The 18,951-nt window shown below is 41.7% G+C and overlaps 1 protein-coding gene across 4 annotated transcripts in view; it reads right to left on the bottom strand.

The window, feature by feature from the left end:
* Positions 1 to 18,951, bottom strand: part of LOC308077834 (calpain-2 catalytic subunit-like) — a 61,244-nt gene that overhangs the window by 13,857 nt on the left and 28,436 nt on the right. For 2 of the 4 annotated variants that reach the window (XM_080418802.1, XM_080418799.1), the window contains exons 9-14: positions 16,960 to 17,120; positions 14,501 to 14,670; positions 13,412 to 13,423; positions 11,842 to 11,934; positions 9,711 to 9,829; positions 9,437 to 9,473 (exon numbers count right to left, since the gene is read on the bottom strand). In XM_080418802.1, coding sequence (XP_080274928.1) covers positions 9,437 to 9,473; positions 9,711 to 9,829; positions 11,842 to 11,934; positions 13,412 to 13,423; positions 14,501 to 14,670; positions 16,960 to 17,120 — 592 coding nt within the window. Of the gene's footprint in view, positions 1 to 9,436; positions 9,474 to 9,710; positions 9,830 to 10,003; positions 10,032 to 11,841; positions 11,935 to 13,411; positions 13,424 to 14,500; positions 14,671 to 16,215; positions 16,249 to 16,959; positions 17,121 to 18,951 lie in introns of all 4 variants that reach the window. The other 2 variants (XM_080418801.1, XM_080418800.1) reach the window with 2 other exon arrangements.

The raw sequence follows: 18,951 nt of genomic DNA, 5'->3' as shown, positions 1-18,951 counted from the left end.
ATGGTGCAACGTGCCATTAACGTGTTTCATGTGTTTTAGAGCTATGGTGCAACGTGCCATTAACGTGTTTCACGTGTTTTAGAGCTATGGTGCAACGTGCCATTAACGTGTTTCACGTGTTTTAGAGCTATGGTGCAACGTGCCATTAACGTGTTTCACGTGTTTTAGCGCTATGGTGCAACGTGCCATTAACGTGTTTCATGTGTTTTAGAGCTATGGTGCAACGTGCCATTAACGTGTTTCACGTGTTTTAGAGCTATGGTGCAACGTGCCATTAACGTGTTTCATGTGTTTTAGAGCTATGGTGCAACGTGCCATTAACGTGTTTCACGTGTTTTAGCGCTATGGTGCAACGTGCCATTAACGTGTTTCACGTGTTTTAGCGCTATGGTGCAACGTGCCATTAACGTGTTTCACGTGTTTTAGAGCTATGGTGCAACGTGCCATTAACGTGTTTCACGTGTTTTAGAGCTATGGTGCAACGTGCCATTAACGTGTTTCACGTGTTTTACCGCTATGGTGCAACGTGCCATTAACGTGTTTCACGTGTTTTAGAGCTATGGTGCAACGTGCCATTAACGTGTTTCACGTGTTTTAGAGCTATGGTGCAACGTGCCATTAACGTGTTTCACGTGTTTTAGAGCTATGGTGCAACGTGCCATTAACGTGTTTCACGTGTTTTAGAGCTATGGTGCAACGTGCCATTAACGTGTTTCACGTGTTTTAGAGCTATGGTGCAACGTGCCATTAACGTGTTTCACGTGTTTTAGCGCTATGGTGCAACGTGCCATTAACGTGTTTCACGTGTTTTAGAGCTATGGTGCAACGTGCCATTAACGTGTTTCATGTGTTTTAGAGCTATGGTGCAACGTGCCATTAACGTGTTTCACGTGTTTTAGAGCTATGGTGCAACGTGCCATTAACGTGTTTCACGTGTTTTAGAGCTATGGTGCAACGTGCCATTAACGTGTTTCACGTGTTTTAGAGCTATGGTGCAACGTGCCATTAACGTGTTTCACGTGTTTTACCGCTATGGTGCAACGTGCCATTAACGTGTTTCACGTGTTTTAGAGCTATGGTGCAACGTGCCATTAACGTGTTTCACGTGTTTTAGAGCTATGGTGCAACGTGCCATTAACGTGTTTCACGTGTTTTAGAGCTATGGTGCAACGTGCCATTAACGTGTTTCACGTGTTTTAGAGCTATGGTGCAACGTGCCATTAACGTGTTTCACGTGTTTTAGAGCTATGGTGCAACGTGCCATTAACGTGTTTCACGTGTTTTAGAGCTATGGTGCAACGTGCCATTAACGTGTTTCACGTGTTTTAGCGCTATGGTGCAACGTGCCATTAACGTGTTTCACGTGTTTTAGAGCTATGGTGCAACGTGCCATTAACGTGTTTCATGTGTTTTAGAGCTATGGTGCAACGTGCCATTAACGTGTTTCACGTGTTTTAGAGCTATGGTGCAACGTGCCATTAACGTGTTTCACGTGTTTTAGAGCTATGGTGCAACGTGCCATTAACGTGTTTCACGTGTTTTAGAGCTATGGTGCAACGTGCCATTAACGTGTTTCACGTGTTTTACCGCTATGGTGCAACGTGCCATTAACGTGTTTCACGTGTTTTAGAGCTATGGTGCAACGTGCCATTAACGTGTTTCACGTGTTTTAGAGCTATGGTGCAACGTGCCATTAACGTGTTTCACGTGTTTTAGAGCTATGGTGCAACGTGCCATTAACGTGTTTCACGTGTTTTAGAGCTATGGTGCAACGTGCCATTAACGTGTTTCACGTGTTTTAGAGCTATGGTGCAACGTGCCATTAACGTGTTTCACGTGTTTTAGCGCTATGGTGCAACGTGCCATTAACGTGTTTCACGTGTTTTAGAGCTATGGTGCAACGTGCCATTAACGTGTTTCATGTGTTTTAGAGCTATGGTGCAACGTGCCATTAACGTGTTTCACGTGTTTTAGAGCTATGGTGCAACGTGCCATTAACGTGTTTCACGTGTTTTAGAGCTATGGTGCAACGTGCCATTAACGTGTTTCACGTGTTTTAGAGCTATGGTGCAACGTGCCATTAACGTGTTTCACGTGTTTTAGCGCTATGGTGCAACGTGCCATTAACGTGTTTCACGTGTTTTAGCGCTATGGTGCAACGTGCCATTAACGTGTTTCACGTGTTTTAGCGCTATGGTGCAACGTGCCATTAACGTGTTTCATGTGTTTTAGAGCTATGGTGCAACGTGCCATTAACGTGTTTCACGTGTTTTAGAGCTATGGTGCAACGTGCCATTAACGTGTTTCACGTGTTTTAGAGCTATGGTGCAACGTGCCATTAACGTGTTTCACGTGTTTTAGCGCTATGGTGCAACGTGCCATTAACGTGTTTCACGTGTTTTAGAGCTATGGTGCAACGTGCCATTAACGTGTTTCACGTGTTTTAGAGCTATGGTGCAACGTGCCATTAACGTGTTTCACGTGTTTTACCGCTATGGTGCAACGTGCCATTAACGTGTTTCACGTGTTTTAGAGCTATGGTGCAACGTGCCATTAACGTGTTTCACGTGTTTTAGCGCTATGGTGCAACGTGCCATTAACGTGTTTCATGTGTTTTAGCGCTATGGTGCAACGTGCCATTAACGTGTTTCACGTGTTTTAGCGCTATGGTGCAACGTGCCATTAACGTGTTTCACGTGTTTTAGAGCTATGGTGCAACGTGCCATTAACGTGTTTCACGTGTTTTAGAGCTATGGTGCAACGTGCCATTAACGTGTTTCACGTGTTTTAGAGCTATGGTGCAACGTGCCATTAACGTGTTTCACGTGTTTTAGCGCTATGGTGCAACGTGCCATTAACGTGTTTCACGTGTTTTAGAGCTATGGTGCAAACGTGCCATTAACGTGTTTTCACGTGTTTAAGAGCTATGGTGCAACGTGCCATTAACGTGTTTCACGTGTTTAGAGCTATGGTGCAACGTGCCATTAACGTGTTTCACGTGTTTTACCAGCTATGGTGCAACGTGCCATTAACGTGTTTCACGTGTTTTAGCGCTATGGTGCAACGTGCCATTAACGTGTTTCATGTGTTTTAGAGCTATGGTGCAACGTGCCATTAACGTGTTTCACGTGTTTTAGCGCTATGGTGCAACGTGCCATTAACGTGTTTCACGTGTTTTAGCGCTATGGTGCAACGTGCCATTAACGTGTTTCATGTGTTTTAGAGCTATGGTGCAACGTGCCATTAACGTGTTTCACGTGTTTTAGCGCTATGGTGCAACGTGCCATTAACGTGTTTCACGTGTTTTAGAGCTATGGTGCAACGTGCCATTAACGTGTTTCATGTGTTTTAGAGCTATGGTGCAACGTGCCATTAACGTGTTTCACGTGTTTTAGAGCTATGGTGCAACGTGCCATTAACGTGTTTCACGTGTTTTACCGCTATGGTGCAACGTGCCATTAACGTGTTTCACGTGTTTTAGCGCTATGGTGCAACGTGCCATTAACGTGTTTCACGTGTTTTACCGCTATGGTGCAACGTGCCATTAACGTGTTTCACGTGTTTTAGAGCTATGGTGCAACGTGCCATTAACGTGTTTCCGATTTACCGCTATGGTGCAACGTTGCCATTAACGTGTTTCACGTGTTTTAGAGCTATGGTGCAACGTGCCATTAACGTGTTTCACGTGTTTTAGCGCTATGGTGCAACGTGCCATTAACGTGTTTCACGTGTTTTAGAGCTATGGTGCAACGTGCCATTAACGTGTTTCACGTGTTTTAGAGCTATGGTGCAACGTGCCATTAACGTGTTTCACGTGTTTTAGAGCTATGGTGCAACGTGCCATTAACGTGTTTCACGTGTTTTAGAGCTATGGTGCAACGTGCCATTAACGTGTTTCACGTGTTTTAGAGCTATGGTGCAACGTGCCATTAACGTGTTTCACGTGTTTTACCGCTATGGTGCAACGTGCCATTAACGTGTTTCACGTGTTTTACCGCTATGGTGCAACGTGCCATTAACGTGTTTCACGTGTTTTAGAGCTATGGTGCAACGTGCCATTAACGTGTTTCACGTGTTTTAGCGCTATGGTGCAACGTGCCATTAACGTGTTTCATGTGTTTTAGAGCTATGGTGCAACGTGCCATTAACGTGTTTCACGTGTTTTAGCGCTATGGTGCAACGTGCCATTAACGTGTTTCATGTGTTTTAGCGCTATGGTGCAACGTGCCATTAACGTGTTTCACGTGTTTTAGCGCTATGGTGCAACGTGCCATTAACGTGTTTCACGTGTTTTAGAGCTATGGTGCAACGTGCCATTAACGTGTTTCACGTGTTTTAGAGCTATGGTGCAACGTGCCATTAACGTGTTTCACGTGTTTTAGAGCTATGGTGCAACGTGCCATTAACGTGTTTCACGTGTTTTAGAGCTATGGTGCAACGTGCCATTAACGTGTTTCATGTGTTTTAGAGCTATGGTGCAACGTGCCATTAACGTGTTTCACGTGTTTTAGAGCTATGGTGCAACGTGCCATTAACGTGTTTCATGTGTTTTAGAGCTATGGTGCAACGTGCCATTAACGTGTTTCACGTGTTTTAGCGCTATGGTGCAACGTGCCATTAACGTGTTTCACGTGTTTTAGCGCTATGGTGCAACGTGCCATTAACGTGTTTCACGTGTTTTACCGCTATGGTGCAACGTGCCATTAACGTGTTTCACGTGTTTTAGAGCTATGGTGCAACGTGCCATTAACGTGTTTCACGTGTTTTAGAGCTATGGTGCAACGTGCCATTAACGTGTTTCACGTGTTTTAGAGCTATGGTGCAACGTGCCATTAACGTGTTTCACGTGTTTTAGCGCTATGGTGCAACGTGCCATTAACGTGTTTCACGTGTTTTACCGCTATGGTGCAACGTGCCATTAACGTGTTTCACGTGTTTTAGCGCTATGGTGCAACGTGCCATTAACGTGTTTCACGTGTTTTAGAGCTATGGTGCAACGTGCCATTAACGTGTTTCATGTGTTTTAGAGCTATGGTGCAACGTGCCATTAACGTGTTTCACGTGTTTTAGCGCTATGGTGCAACGTGCCATTAACGTGTTTCACGTGTTTTACCGCTATGGTGCAACGTGCCATTAACGTGTTTCACGTGTTTTACCGCTATGGTGCAACGTGCCATTAACGTGTTTCACGTGTTTTAGAGCTATGGTGCAACGTGCCATTAACGTGTTTCACGTGTTTTAGAGCTATGGTGCAACGTGCCATTAACGTGTTTCATGTGTTTTAGAGCTATGGTGCAACGTGCCATTAACGTGTTTCACGTGTTTTAGAGCTATGGTGCAACGTGCCATTAACGTGTTTCATGTGTTTTAGAGCTATGGTGCAACGTGCCATTAACGTGTTTCATGTGTTTTAGAGCTATGGTGCAACGTGCCATTAACGTGTTTCACGTGTTTTAGAGCTATGGTGCAACGTGCCATTAACGTGTTTCACGTGTTTTAGAGCTATGGTGCAACGTGCCATTAACGTGTTTCACGTGTTTTAGCGCTATGGTGCAACGTGCCATTAACGTGTTTCATGTGTTTTAGAGCTATGGTGCAACGTGCCATTAACGTGTTTCACGTGTTTTAGAGCTATGGTGCAACGTGCCATTAACGTGTTTCATGTGTTTTAGAGCTATGGTGCAACGTGCCATTAACGTGTTTCACGTGTTTTAGCGCTATGGTGCAACGTGCCATTAACGTGTTTCACGTGTTTTAGCGCTATGGTGCAACGTGCCATTAACGTGTTTCACGTGTTTTAGAGCTATGGTGCAACGTGCCATTAACGTGTTTCACGTGTTTTAGAGCTATGGTGCAACGTGCCATTAACGTGTTTCACGTGTTTTAGAGCTATGGTGCAACGTGCCATTAACGTGTTTCACGTGTTTTACCGCTATGGTGCAACGTGCCATTAACGTGTTTCACGTGTTTTAGAGCTATGGTGCAACGTGCCATTAACGTGTTTCACGTGTTTTAGAGCTATGGTGCAACGTGCCATTAACGTGTTTCACGTGTTTTAGAGCTATGGTGCAACGTGCCATTAACGTGTTTCACGTGTTTTAGAGCTATGGTGCAACGTGCCATTAACGTGTTTCACGTGTTTTAGAGCTATGGTGCAACGTGCCATTAACGTGTTTCACGTGTTTTAGAGCTATGGTGCAACGTGCCATTAACGTGTTTCACGTGTTTTAGAGCTATGGTGCAACGTGCCATTAACGTGTTTCACGTGTTTTAGAGCTATGGTGCAACGTGCCATTAACGTGTTTCACGTGTTTTAGAGCTATGGTGCAACGTGCCATTAACGTGTTTCACGTGTTTTAGCGCTATGGTGCAACGTGCCATTAACGTGTTTCATGTGTTTTAGAGCTATGGTGCAACGTGCCATTAACGTGTTTCATGTGTTTTAGAGCTATGGTGCAACGTGCCATTAACGTGTTTCACGTGTTTTAGAGCTATGGTGCAACGTGCCATTAACGTGTTTCACGTGTTTTAGAGCTATGGTGCAACGTGCCATTAACGTGTTTCACGTGTTTTAGCGCTATGGTGCAACGTGCCATTAACGTGTTTCACGTGTTTTAGCGCTATGGTGCAACGTGCCATTAACGTGTTTCACGTGTTTTAGAGCTATGGTGCAACGTGCCATTAACGTGTTTCACGTGTTTTAGCGCTATGGTGCAACGTGCCATTAACGTGTTTCATGTGTTTTAGAGCTATGGTGCAACGTGCCATTAACGTGTTTCATGTGTTTTAGAGCTATGGTGCAACGTGCCATTAACGTGTTTCACGTGTTTTAGAGCTATGGTGCAACGTGCCATTAACGTGTTTCACGTGTTTTAGAGCTATGGTGCAACGTGCCATTAACGTGTTTCACGTGTTTTAGCGCTATGGTGCAACGTGCCATTAACGTGTTTCACGTGTTTTAGCGCTATGGTGCAACGTGCCATTAACGTGTTTCACGTGTTTTAGCGCTATGGTGCAACGTGCCATTAACGTGTTTCATGTGTTTTAGAGCTATGGTGCAACGTGCCATTAACGTGTTTCACGTGTTTTAGAGCTATGGTGCAACGTGCCATTAACGTGTTTCACGTGTTTTAGCGCTATGGTGCAACGTGCCATTAACGTGTTTCACGTGTTTTAGAGCTATGGTGCAACGTGCCATTAACGTGTTTCACGTGTTTTAGAGCTATGGTGCAACGTGCCATTAACGTGTTTCACGTGTTTTAGAGCTATGGTGCAACGTGCCATTAACGTGTTTCACGTGTTTTAGCGCTATGGTGCAACGTGCCATTAACGTGTTTCACGTGTTTTAGAGCTATGGTGCAACGTGCCATTAACGTGTTTCATGTGTTTTAGAGCTATGGTGCAACGTGCCATTAACGTGTTTCACGTGTTTTAGCGCTATGGTGCAACGTGCCATTAACGTGTTTCACGTGTTTTAGAGCTATGGTGCAACGTGCCATTAACGTGTTTCATGTGTTTTAGAGCTATGGTGCAACGTGCCATTAACGTGTTTCACGTGTTTTAGAGCTATGGTGCAACGTGCCATTAACGTGTTTCACGTGTTTTAGAGCTATGGTGCAACGTGCCATTAACGTGTTTCACGTGTTTTAGCGCTATGGTGCAACGTGCCATTAACGTGTTTCACGTGTTTTAGCGCTATGGTGCAACGTGCCATTAACGTGTTTCACGTGTTTTAGCGCTATGGTGCAACGTGCCATTAACGTGTTTCATGTGTTTTAGAGCTATGGTGCAACGTGCCATTAACGTGTTTCACGTGTTTTAGAGCTATGGTGCAACGTGCCATTAACGTGTTTCACGTGTTTTAGAGCTATGGTGCAACGTGCCATTAACGTGTTTCACGTGTTTTAGCGCTATGGTGCAACGTGCCATTAACGTGTTTCACGTGTTTTAGAGCTATGGTGCAACGTGCCATTAACGTGTTTCACGTGTTTTAGAGCTATGGTGCAACGTGCCATTAACGTGTTTCACGTGTTTTAGAGCTATGGTGCAACGTGCCATTAACGTGTTTCACGTGTTTTAGAGCTATGGTGCAACGTGCCATTAACGTGTTTCACGTGTTTTAGAGCTATGGTGCAACGTGCCATTAACGTGTTTCACGTGTTTTAGCGCTATGGTGCAACGTGCCATTAACGTGTTTCACGTGTTTTACCGCTATGGTGCAACGTGCCATTAACGTGTTTCACGTGTTTTAGAGCTATGGTGCAACGTGCCATTAACGTGTTTCACGTGTTTTAGCGCTATGGTGCAACGTGCCATTAACGTGTTTCACGTGTTTTACCGCTATGGTGCAACGTGCCATTAACGTGTTTCACGTGTTTTAGAGCTATGGTGCAACGTGCCATTAACGTGTTTCATGTGTTTTAGAGCTATGGTGCAACGTGCCATTAACGTGTTTCACGTGTTTTAGAGCTATGGTGCAACGTGCCATTAACGTGTTTCACGTGTTTTAGAGCTATGGTGCAACGTGCCATTAACGTGTTTCACGTGTTTTAGAGCTATGGTGCAACGTGCCATTAACGTGTTTCACGTGTTTTAGCGCTATGGTGCAACGTGCCATTAACGTGTTTCACGTGTTTTAGAGCTATGGTGCAACGTGCCATTAACGTGTTTCACGTGTTTTAGAGCTATGGTGCAACGTGCCATTAACGTGTTTCACGTGTTTTAGAGCTATGGTGCAACGTGCCATTAACGTGTTTCACGTGTTTTACCGCTATGGTGCAACGTGCCATTAACGTGTTTCACGTGTTTTACCGCTATGGTGCAACGTGCCATTAACGTGTTTCATGTGTTTTAGAGCTATGGTGCAACGTGCCATTAACGTGTTTCACGTGTTTTAGCGCTATGGTGCAACGTGCCATTAACGTGTTTCACGTGTTTTAGAGCTATGGTGCAACGTGCCATTAACGTGTTTCACGTGTTTTAGAGCTATGGTGCAACGTGCCATTAACGTGTTTCATGTGTTTTAGAGCTATGGTGCAACGTGCCATTAACGTGTTTCACGTGTTTTAGAGCTATGGTGCAACGTGCCATTAACGTGTTTCATGTGTTTTTGAAAAAAACACTTGTTTTTTTTTGGAACCCAAGACATCATTATCTGAAGATTTGCAGCTCCATCCACTCCTTGTTTAACTTATAACTGAAAAAGGCTGTATCTCGCTTCCTAAGCACTTTTCTTTTACTTTGAAAAAATTAAATAATAAAAATCGTAATGGACAGAAATAGATAATAATAATTTGGGCACTCAATGAGTTAAATCATCATAAAAGACTTCCCCTTGTTCACATCCACAGTGTCCTAATGTTCATGTATTAAATGACATCATCATAAAGGATGACGTCATCATAAAGGATGATGTCATTATTATAACAATACTTACATCCTCCAGCTCACAGGTCACGGGGTCGTCACAGGGTCTAAACAGAAGAGAAGAGATGAGTTTATTATCTGACACTGTAGACACATTAGTGTGTGTGTGTGTGTGTGTGTGTGTGTGTGTGTGTGTGTGTGTGCGTGCGTGCGTGCGTGCGTGCGTGCGTGCGTGCGTGCGTGCGTGCGTGCGTGCGTGCGTGCGTGCGTGCGTGCGTGCGTGCGTGCGTGCGTGCGTGCGTGCGTGCGTGCGTGCGTGCGTGCGTGCGTGCGTGCGTACTCACAGTGTCTCCGTCTGTTTCTCAGAAAACACTCGGATACAGAAGTCTCCGTTCAGGTGAGGCTCAAAGGTAGACGGAATGATGAGGTATTCACCTGGAGGAAGCTTGAACCTAGAACTGACCTATAACATATATTAATATAATATATGAATATATGAATATTAATACTATAATAATGAATGATGAGGTATTCACCTGGAGGAAGCTTGAACCTAGAACTGACCTATAACATATATTAATATAATATATGAATATATGAATATTAATACTATAATAATGAATGATGAGGTATTCACCTGGAGGCAGCTTGAACCTAGAACTCACCTATAACATATATTAATATAATATATGAATATATGAATATTAATACTATAATAATGAATGATGAGGTATTCACCTGGAGGAAGCTTGAACCTAGAACTCACCTATAACATATATTAATATAATATATGAATATATGAATATTAATACTATAATAATGAACGATGAGGTATTCACCTGGAGGAAGCTTGAACCTAGAACTGACCTATAACATATATTAATATAATATATGAATATATGAATATTAATACTATAATAATGAATGATGAGATATTCACCTGGAGGCAGCTTGAACCTAGAACTCACCTATAACATATATTAATACTAGAAAATGTGCTCCTCGGAGCACAGGTCTCCGCCAGGCGAGTACTGTTCCTGATTAATCCTGTCTTACCTATTTATATTACATATTGTGATGTCACGTGAAGCTTGACCAATGTTAGCTTGGCTGAGACGGACACACACACGGAGGGTAAAACATACTCTCCATGCCTTCGGCCTGGCGGAGACAATAATATATTAATATGAATTAGATTTGATTATGGAATTATGACCGATATCCGATCTCCGATTATTTGCAGGGTCATATCGGCCGATATATCATATTTATATTGAGCTCATTGCTGATTATTTGTATTTTAATTGGTGAAAGTTGATGGTTAACACCCCTCCACACTAACCCTACTGTGATGAAAAATATTTATAGAATAAATACATGGATTAAAGTTTAGCAGGGGGCCAGTGCTGAGAGCCAGGCACAGACATGTGAGCTAGGCACTACAGAACTATAGAACACATTCTAGGACAACAGGACATTAAAGACCAGCTGAGAGTTGATTTCTCTGTGGTTACAGAACTATAGAACACATTCTAGGACAACAGGACATTTCTCTGTGGTTACAGAACTATAGAACACATTCTATGACAACAGGACATTTCTCTGTGGTTACAGAACTATAGAACACATTCTAGGACAACAGGACATTTCTCTGTGGTTACAGAACTATAGAACACATTCTAGGACAACAGGACATTTCTCTGTGGTTACAGAACTACAGAACACATTCTAGGACAACAGGACATTTCTCTGTGGTTACAGAACTATAGAACACATTCTAGGACAACAGGACATTTCTCTGTGGTTACAGAACTATAGAACACATTCTAGGACAACAGGACATTTCTCTGTGGTTACAGAACTACAGAACACATTCTAGGACAACAGGACATTTCTCTGTGGTTACAGAACTATAGAACACATTCTAGGACAACAGGACATTTCTCTGTGGTTACAGAACTACAGAACACATTCTAGGACAACAGGACATTTCTCTGTGGTTACAGAACTATAGAACACATTCTAGGACAACAGGACATTTCTCTGTGGTTACAGAACTACAGAACACATTCTAGGACAACAGGACATTTCTCTGTGGTTACATACACAGGCTTGCTTGTTCAAAGCGGCCGTCGGTTGCACTCGAGTAACGAGTGCTTGTTACTTTGATGTTAAATAACGAGACAATGTACACATTTGTGTTGAAAATATATCCTCTGCACTATCACTAAACTAATCTAATTTAAGATTATTATATAACCCTCTCTGACTGTTGGTAACTCTTTAACTATTAATATAGAAGTTAACAGTTTGTTTGCTGTTTGACTACTATACGCTTCTCTCTCTCTCCACCGACGCTGCAGACAGACAGACAGACAGACAGACAGACAGACAGACAGACAGACAGACAGACAGACAGACAGACAGACAGACAGACAGACAGACAGACAGACAGACAGACAGACAGACAGGTACCTCTCTCAGGTTGATGAAGGTCTCAGATCTGGCCGTCTGGGCGTGAGTCAGGAAGAAGTTCTTGTCCAGATGGACCTCCCTCTGACCGTGGAACTGATGGGACCACCAGCCAATCACATCACGGGACCACCAGCCAATCACAGCACAGCGGGGAACAATCATTAGACACAGAGCGTCAGCAAAGATTGTTAATTTAGCAAGATACACATTCTCCATTGGAGCCACTAGAGGCGAAAAAGTACACAAATCCTACAAACGGTCTCCTAAGTAGGCGTGGTTTTCTTCTCCCCCGACCATCCCACCACCCTCCCCCTCCCCTCTCCCTGGCTGACAACGTCATATGGATGTGTATTTGTGTATTTTCTTCATTAAAGAAAATAAATGCTTTACATGTTTGAAAGTAAACTGTTATTGGCAAAGATGCTTTTAAGAAACCTATGAAATTGTGTGTGTATTATTATTGTATTATTCAGTCTTATGCTAGTTTCTGCTCAATGTTAACCATATATATATATATATATATATATATATATATATATATATATATATATATATAGCATTGGAACACACATTCTATTACATTTTTAATATGTCCATAATGATTTTCACGTACTACATTCACATATATAATCTCAGTTAATCCGTTTTTAGAACATCTTATGGGGACAGAGCATAGAGTTAAAATAAGGGACAGAGCATAGAGTTAAAATAAGGGACAGAGCATAGAGTTAAAATAAGGGACAGAGCATAGAGTTAAAATAAGGGACAGAGCATAGAGTTAAAATAAGGGACAGAGCATAGTTAAAATAAGGGACAGAGCATAGAGTTAAAATAAGGGACAGAGCATAGAGTTAAAATAAGGGACAGAGCATAGAGTTAAAATAAGGGACAGAGCCCTCTATGTCTCGTCCGTCAGACTGCAGATGGACTCTTCAGATATCTTCCCAAATCTCGTGAGAGAGTGTTGCTGGGATAGAGAAAAGTCGATAACAAAGTTGATTTTCCCCTCATTTGTGTCTCTAAAAAAAGCCATTTTAGTATGAAAATCTTGTACATATTGTGTGTCTTGTGACGATCGGGTCCAATATTTAGTTCAGTGACCATGGAGCTAAGGAATGGTTCAGAAGCTGTGTTCACGTTCACTCTTCCATTGGAATCAATAGACTCCAACCTGCTTCCTGTCTCCTAAAAAGGCGTCCTCCTACGTCACACAGAAACGGGAAGTAAAGCGGAGAATGTGACTCTTGCTATTTCCCTCTTGGGCGACGGGCGTCAGTCAAACCCATCTGACCTCTGACCTCTTAAAGGACCACTTCACCCATTTTCAACCTTATCTTCATATAATTGGTCCTCACTAATACTCATTATAATATTATATTATATCTTAAAGTTAGCATAGCGTGCGCGCGCGCGCGTGCGTGTGCGTGTGTGTGTGTGTGTGTGTGTGTGTGTGTGTGTGTGAGTGTGAGTGTGAGTGTGAGTGTGAGTGTGAGTGTGAGTGTGAGTGTGTGTGTGTGTGTGTGTGTGTGTGTGTGTGTGTGTGTGTGTGTGTGTGTGTGTCTTCACGTACCTGTGATGGAACCTAGAACAACGGACAGAAGAAAAACAAAAACAAATAAAATCAGTTTAATGTTCCAGCCTTTCATGTCAGACTGACTGAAATCTGATACAAATGAGATTTCCAGAGGGGGGGGGAGGGGGTACCAGGCTAAGTGAAGCCCACAGTATGAATGTCTTCTTCAAACTAGTTTAGTTAGTTAGTTAGTTAAATAGATAAATAGATAGATGGATATATAGATAAATAGATATATAGTTTACCTCGGCTCGTAGATAGCAAAGCCCACAGAATGCATATCTTCTCCAGACTAGTTTAGATAGTTAGTTAAATAGTTAGATAGATATATAGATATATAGATATATAGATAGATATATAGTTAAGTGACCTCGTAGATAGCAAAGCCCACAGAATGCATATCTTCTCCAGACTAGTTTAGATAGTTAGTTAAATAGTTAGATAGATATATAGATATATAGATATATAGATAGATATATAGTTAAGTGACCTCGTAGATAGCAAAGCCCACAGTATGCATATCTTCTCCAGACTAGTTTAGATAGTTAGTTAAATAGTTAGATAGATATATAGATATATAGATATATAGATAGATATATAGTTAAGTGACCTCGTAGATAGCAAAGCCCACAGAATGCATATCTTCTCCAGACTAGTTTAGATAGTTAGTTAAATAGTTAGATAGATATATAGATATATAGATATATAGATATATAGATAGATATATAGTTAAGTGACCTCGTAGATAGCAAAGCCCACAGTATGCATATCTTCTCCAGACTAGTTTAGTTAGTTAGTTAAATAGACAGATAGATAGATAGTTAGTGAGTTAAATAGATATATAAATAGATCTATAGTTTACCTCGTAGATAGCAAAGCCCACAGTATGCATATCTTCTCCAGACTAGTTTAGTTAGTTAGTTAAATAGATAGATAGATAGATAGTTAGTGAGTTAAATAGATATATAAATAGATCTATAGTTTACCTCATAGATAGCAAAGCCCACAGTATGCATATCTTCTCCAGACTAGTTTAGATAGTTAGTTAAATAGTTAAATAGATATATAGATAGATCTATAGTTTACCTCATAGATAGCAAAGCCCACAGTATGCATATCTTCTCCAGACTTCCTCAGACGTCGGCGGTTCTTCTGGATCAAACCGACCACGAAGCTGCATCCAACCTCGTTATCCTCTGGATCGTCATCCTCCTCATCCAACTTAATGACAAACTGAGGGTTCATGAAGAACGTGTCTGTGTGGAGAGACAGACAGACAGAGAGACAGACAGACAGACAGAGAGACAGAGAGACAGACAGACAGGCAGACAGACAATAATATCAATTGGTATTGTTTTTGATATTTTTTAGGGCTTTTATGCCTTTATTTGCTGACAGGAAATGGGGAGAGAGATGGGGGAGAGACATACAGCAAGGTTGTCGGGAACGGGACTCGAACCCGCGACCCCAGCGTATGTGGTGTGCGCCTGGACCGCTAGGCCAGCGGCACCCCTTGTATTGTATTGTATATCGTTGTAAAGCCTGATTCGTCACCTTGACAACGAGGTACAACTTGTCTTGTAAGAATGGTGAAACATTGTTACATTACAGTATAAATGAGTATAAATACTTGTTGTTCTCACAGCCTCTCCTCCAGGCTCCACCATACTATAGAGTATAAATACTATTGAGTATAAATACTATAGAGTATAAATACTATTGAGTATAAATACTATAGAGTATAAATACTATTGAGTATAAATACTGTAGAGTATAAATACTATAGAGTATAAATACTATAGAGTATAAATACTATAAATACTATAGAGTATAAATACTATAGAGTATAAATACTATAGATACTATAGAGTATAAATACTATAGAGTATAAATACTATAGAGTATAAATACTATAGAGTATAAATACTTACAGGGGTTGTTCCTACAGCCTCCAGCAGTAGAACCTTTCCTCCAGGCTCCATCATACTATAGAGTATAAATACTATAGAGTATAAATACTATAGATACTATAGAGTATAAATACTATAGAGTATAAATACTATAGAGTATAAATACTATAGATACTATAGAGTATAAATACTATAGAGTATAAATACTATAGAGTATAAATACTTACAGGGGTTGTTCCTACAGCCTCCAGCAGTAGAGCCTTTCCTCCAGGCTCCATCATACTATAGAGTATAAATACTATAGAGTATAAATACTATAGAGTATAAATACTTACAGAGGTTGTTCCTACAGCCTCCAGCAGTAGAGCCTTTCCTCCAGGCTCCATCATACTATAGAGTATAAATACTATAGAGTATAAATACTATAGAGTATAAATACTTACAGGGGTTGTTCCTACAGCCTCCAGCAGTAGAACCTTTCCTCCAGGCTCCATCATACTATAGAGTATAAATACTATAGAGTATAAATACTATAGAGTATAAATACTTACAGGGGTTGTTCCTACAGCCTCCAGCAGTAGAACCTTTCCTCCAGGCTCCATCATACTATAGAGTATAAATACTATAGAGTATAAATACTATAGAGTATAAATACTTACAGCGGTTGTTCCTACAGCCTCCAGCAGTAGAGCCTTTCCTCCAGGCTCCATCATACTATAGAGTATAAATACTACAGAGTATAAATACTATAGAGTATAAATACTATAGAGTATAAATACTTACAGGGGTTGTTCCTACAGCCTCCAGCAGTAGAACCTTTCCTCCAGGCTCCATCATACTATAGAGTATAAATACTATAGAGTATAAATACTATAGAGTATAAATACTTACAGGGGTTGTTCCTACAGCCTCCAGCAGTAGAGCCTTTCCTCCAGGCTCCATCATACTATAGAGTATAAATACTACAGAGTATAAATACTATAGAGTATAAATACTATAGAGTATAAATACTTACAGGGGTTGTTCCTACAGCCTCCAGCAGTAGAACCTTTCCTCCAGGCTCCATCATACTATAGAGTATAAATACTACAGAGTATAAATACTATAGAGTATAAATACTATAGAGTATAAATACTATAGAGTATAAATACTACAGAGTATAAATACTATAGAGTATAAATACTATAGAGTATAAATACTACAGAGTATAAATACTATAGAGTATAAATACTTACAGGGGTTGTTCCTACAGCCTCCAGCAGTAGAACCTTTCCTCCAGGCTCCATCATACTATAGAGTATAAATACTATAGAGTATAAATACTTACAGGGGTTGTTCCTACAGCCTCCAGCAGTAGAACCTTTCCTCCAGGCTCCATCATACTATAGAGTATAAATACTATAGAGTATAAATACTATAGAGTATAAATACTTACAGGGGTTGTTCCTACAGCCTCCAGCAGTAGAGCCTTTCCTCCAGGCTCCATCATACTATAGAGTATAAATACTATAGAGTATAAATACTATAGAGTATAAATACTTACAGGGGTTGTTCCTACAGCCTCCAGCAGTAGAACCTTTCCTCCAGGCTCCATCATACTATAGAGTATAAATACTATAGAGTATAAATACTTACAGGGGTTGTTCCTACAGCCTCCAGCAGTAGAACCTTTCCTCCAGGCTCCATCATACTTGCAGACGCTCCAGTGTTTGACGGAGTCGTCTGTGATGGTGTCAGGGGTCAAGGTCACGATCTCTATGCGACTGTAGTGTCTCACAAAGTCACTGTAGGACATCCTGTACACACACACACACACACACACACACACACACACACACACACACACACACACACACACACACACACACACACACACACACACACACACACACACACACACACACACACACACACACACACACACACACACACAGAGAGAGATTTAATCTCAGCCCAGCCCGACCCAAAGCCTGACACATAATTGACACATTGGGCCCCAAACCTGTCATGTTTCTAAACAAGCTTAATTGCTGCTGTGCTGCATGCAGCCTTTTTTCTCCTTAAATCTTGTCATTCTACCCTTTTCCAACTGTCTTTATTAAAAGAAATCAGCTTGGGCTATACACATATATACAATTAGGTAGGGGTGTGCATGGATGAAGCTGACCAGCTCCCCTTAAAGTTTAAACCATAACATGACGTATAGAATGACTTCAGACAAACTATTGTGATTGAAAACGTAGGCCTGTTTCTTCATGTCTTCCTCACCTCAAAGTAAACGTTGGATTATTTCTTCAAATGACCGGATCACAGGCAGTAGTCTACGAGGTAACATAGTGATTCACATCCAGGTGTTTATATTGGATGTGATTTCTCAACGCTTTCCCATCAAACTAAGTAATCCAAACTATTTTTATTGCTTATTTTGCTTGTTAAAAGCATAATTGTATGAAGACATGAAAGCAATATGGAAAAAACTTAAATATCTCAATAAAAAATATATTTCATAGAATAAACGAATATTATTTTGAAAACGGTCAGTAGGGGCAGCCCTGTTTAACCGTTTTCAAAATAATATTCGGTTATCACACACACACACACACACACACACACACACACACACACACACACACACACACACACACACACACACACTAGGGCAGTCAGGCCACTAGGGCAGTGTTTATCAACCTTTTTTGTGCCAAGGCACACCTGGCATAGCCCAAAAATCCCAGGGCACACCTAGATATACGGTATGTATATATATATAATTATATATATATATACGGTATATCTATATACACACACTAGGGGTGTGCCGATACACAAATTTCACGAAACGATACGATACGATATTGGGCACACAACTTCGATACGATTTCGATACGATACGCACTTTTTTATCATGAAAATATATGGGGGAGAAAAAAAGCAAATGCAAACAAATATTTCTGTTTTTGCATTATTCAGACATGCAAACTTGTAGCTTTTCAGCTTCCACTAGCCGTTTTGAATCCAAATAGGGCAATAGTGTGACACCTGACCCGAAAAAAAAAAGCATGTTGTCACCCTTTTCACCTCGGGCTGTTTGCATGCCTGATTATTATTATTGTTAAAAAAAAAAAATGTTTTTTTTTTTTTTTTTTTAATGATATTTTTTCAAACCTTCTTCTTCAAACAGGCCACTAGGGGCAGTCATGCCACTAGGGCAGTCAGGCCACTAGGGGCAGTCAGGCCACTAGGGGCAGTCAGGCCACTAGGGCAGTCAGACCACTAGGGGCAGTCAGACCACTAGGGGCAGTCAGGCCACTAGGGGCAGTCATGCCACTAGGGCAGTCAGGCCACTAGGGGCAGTCAGGCCACTAGGGGCAGTCAGGCCACTAGGGCAGTCAGACCACTAGGGGCAGTCAGACCACTAGGGGCAGTCAGGCCACTAGGGCAGTCAGGCCACTAGGGGCAGTCAGGCCACTAGGGCAGTCAGGCCACTAGGGCAGTCAGGCCACTAGGGTAGTCAGGCCACTAGGGGCAGTCAGGCCACTAGGGCAGTCAGGCCACTAGGGGCAGTCAGGCCACTAGGGGCAGTCAGGCCACTAGGGCAGTCAGGCCACTAGGGGCAGTCAGGCCACT

Source organism: Gymnoscopelus braueri (genome assembly GCF_963280865.1).
Source record: "Gymnoscopelus braueri genome assembly, chromosome: 2".
NCBI lineage: Eukaryota > Metazoa > Chordata > Actinopteri > Myctophiformes > Myctophidae > Gymnoscopelus > Gymnoscopelus braueri.
Note: the sequence above shows the minus strand (reverse complement) of the source record. Positions and strands in the feature narration are given on the sequence as shown.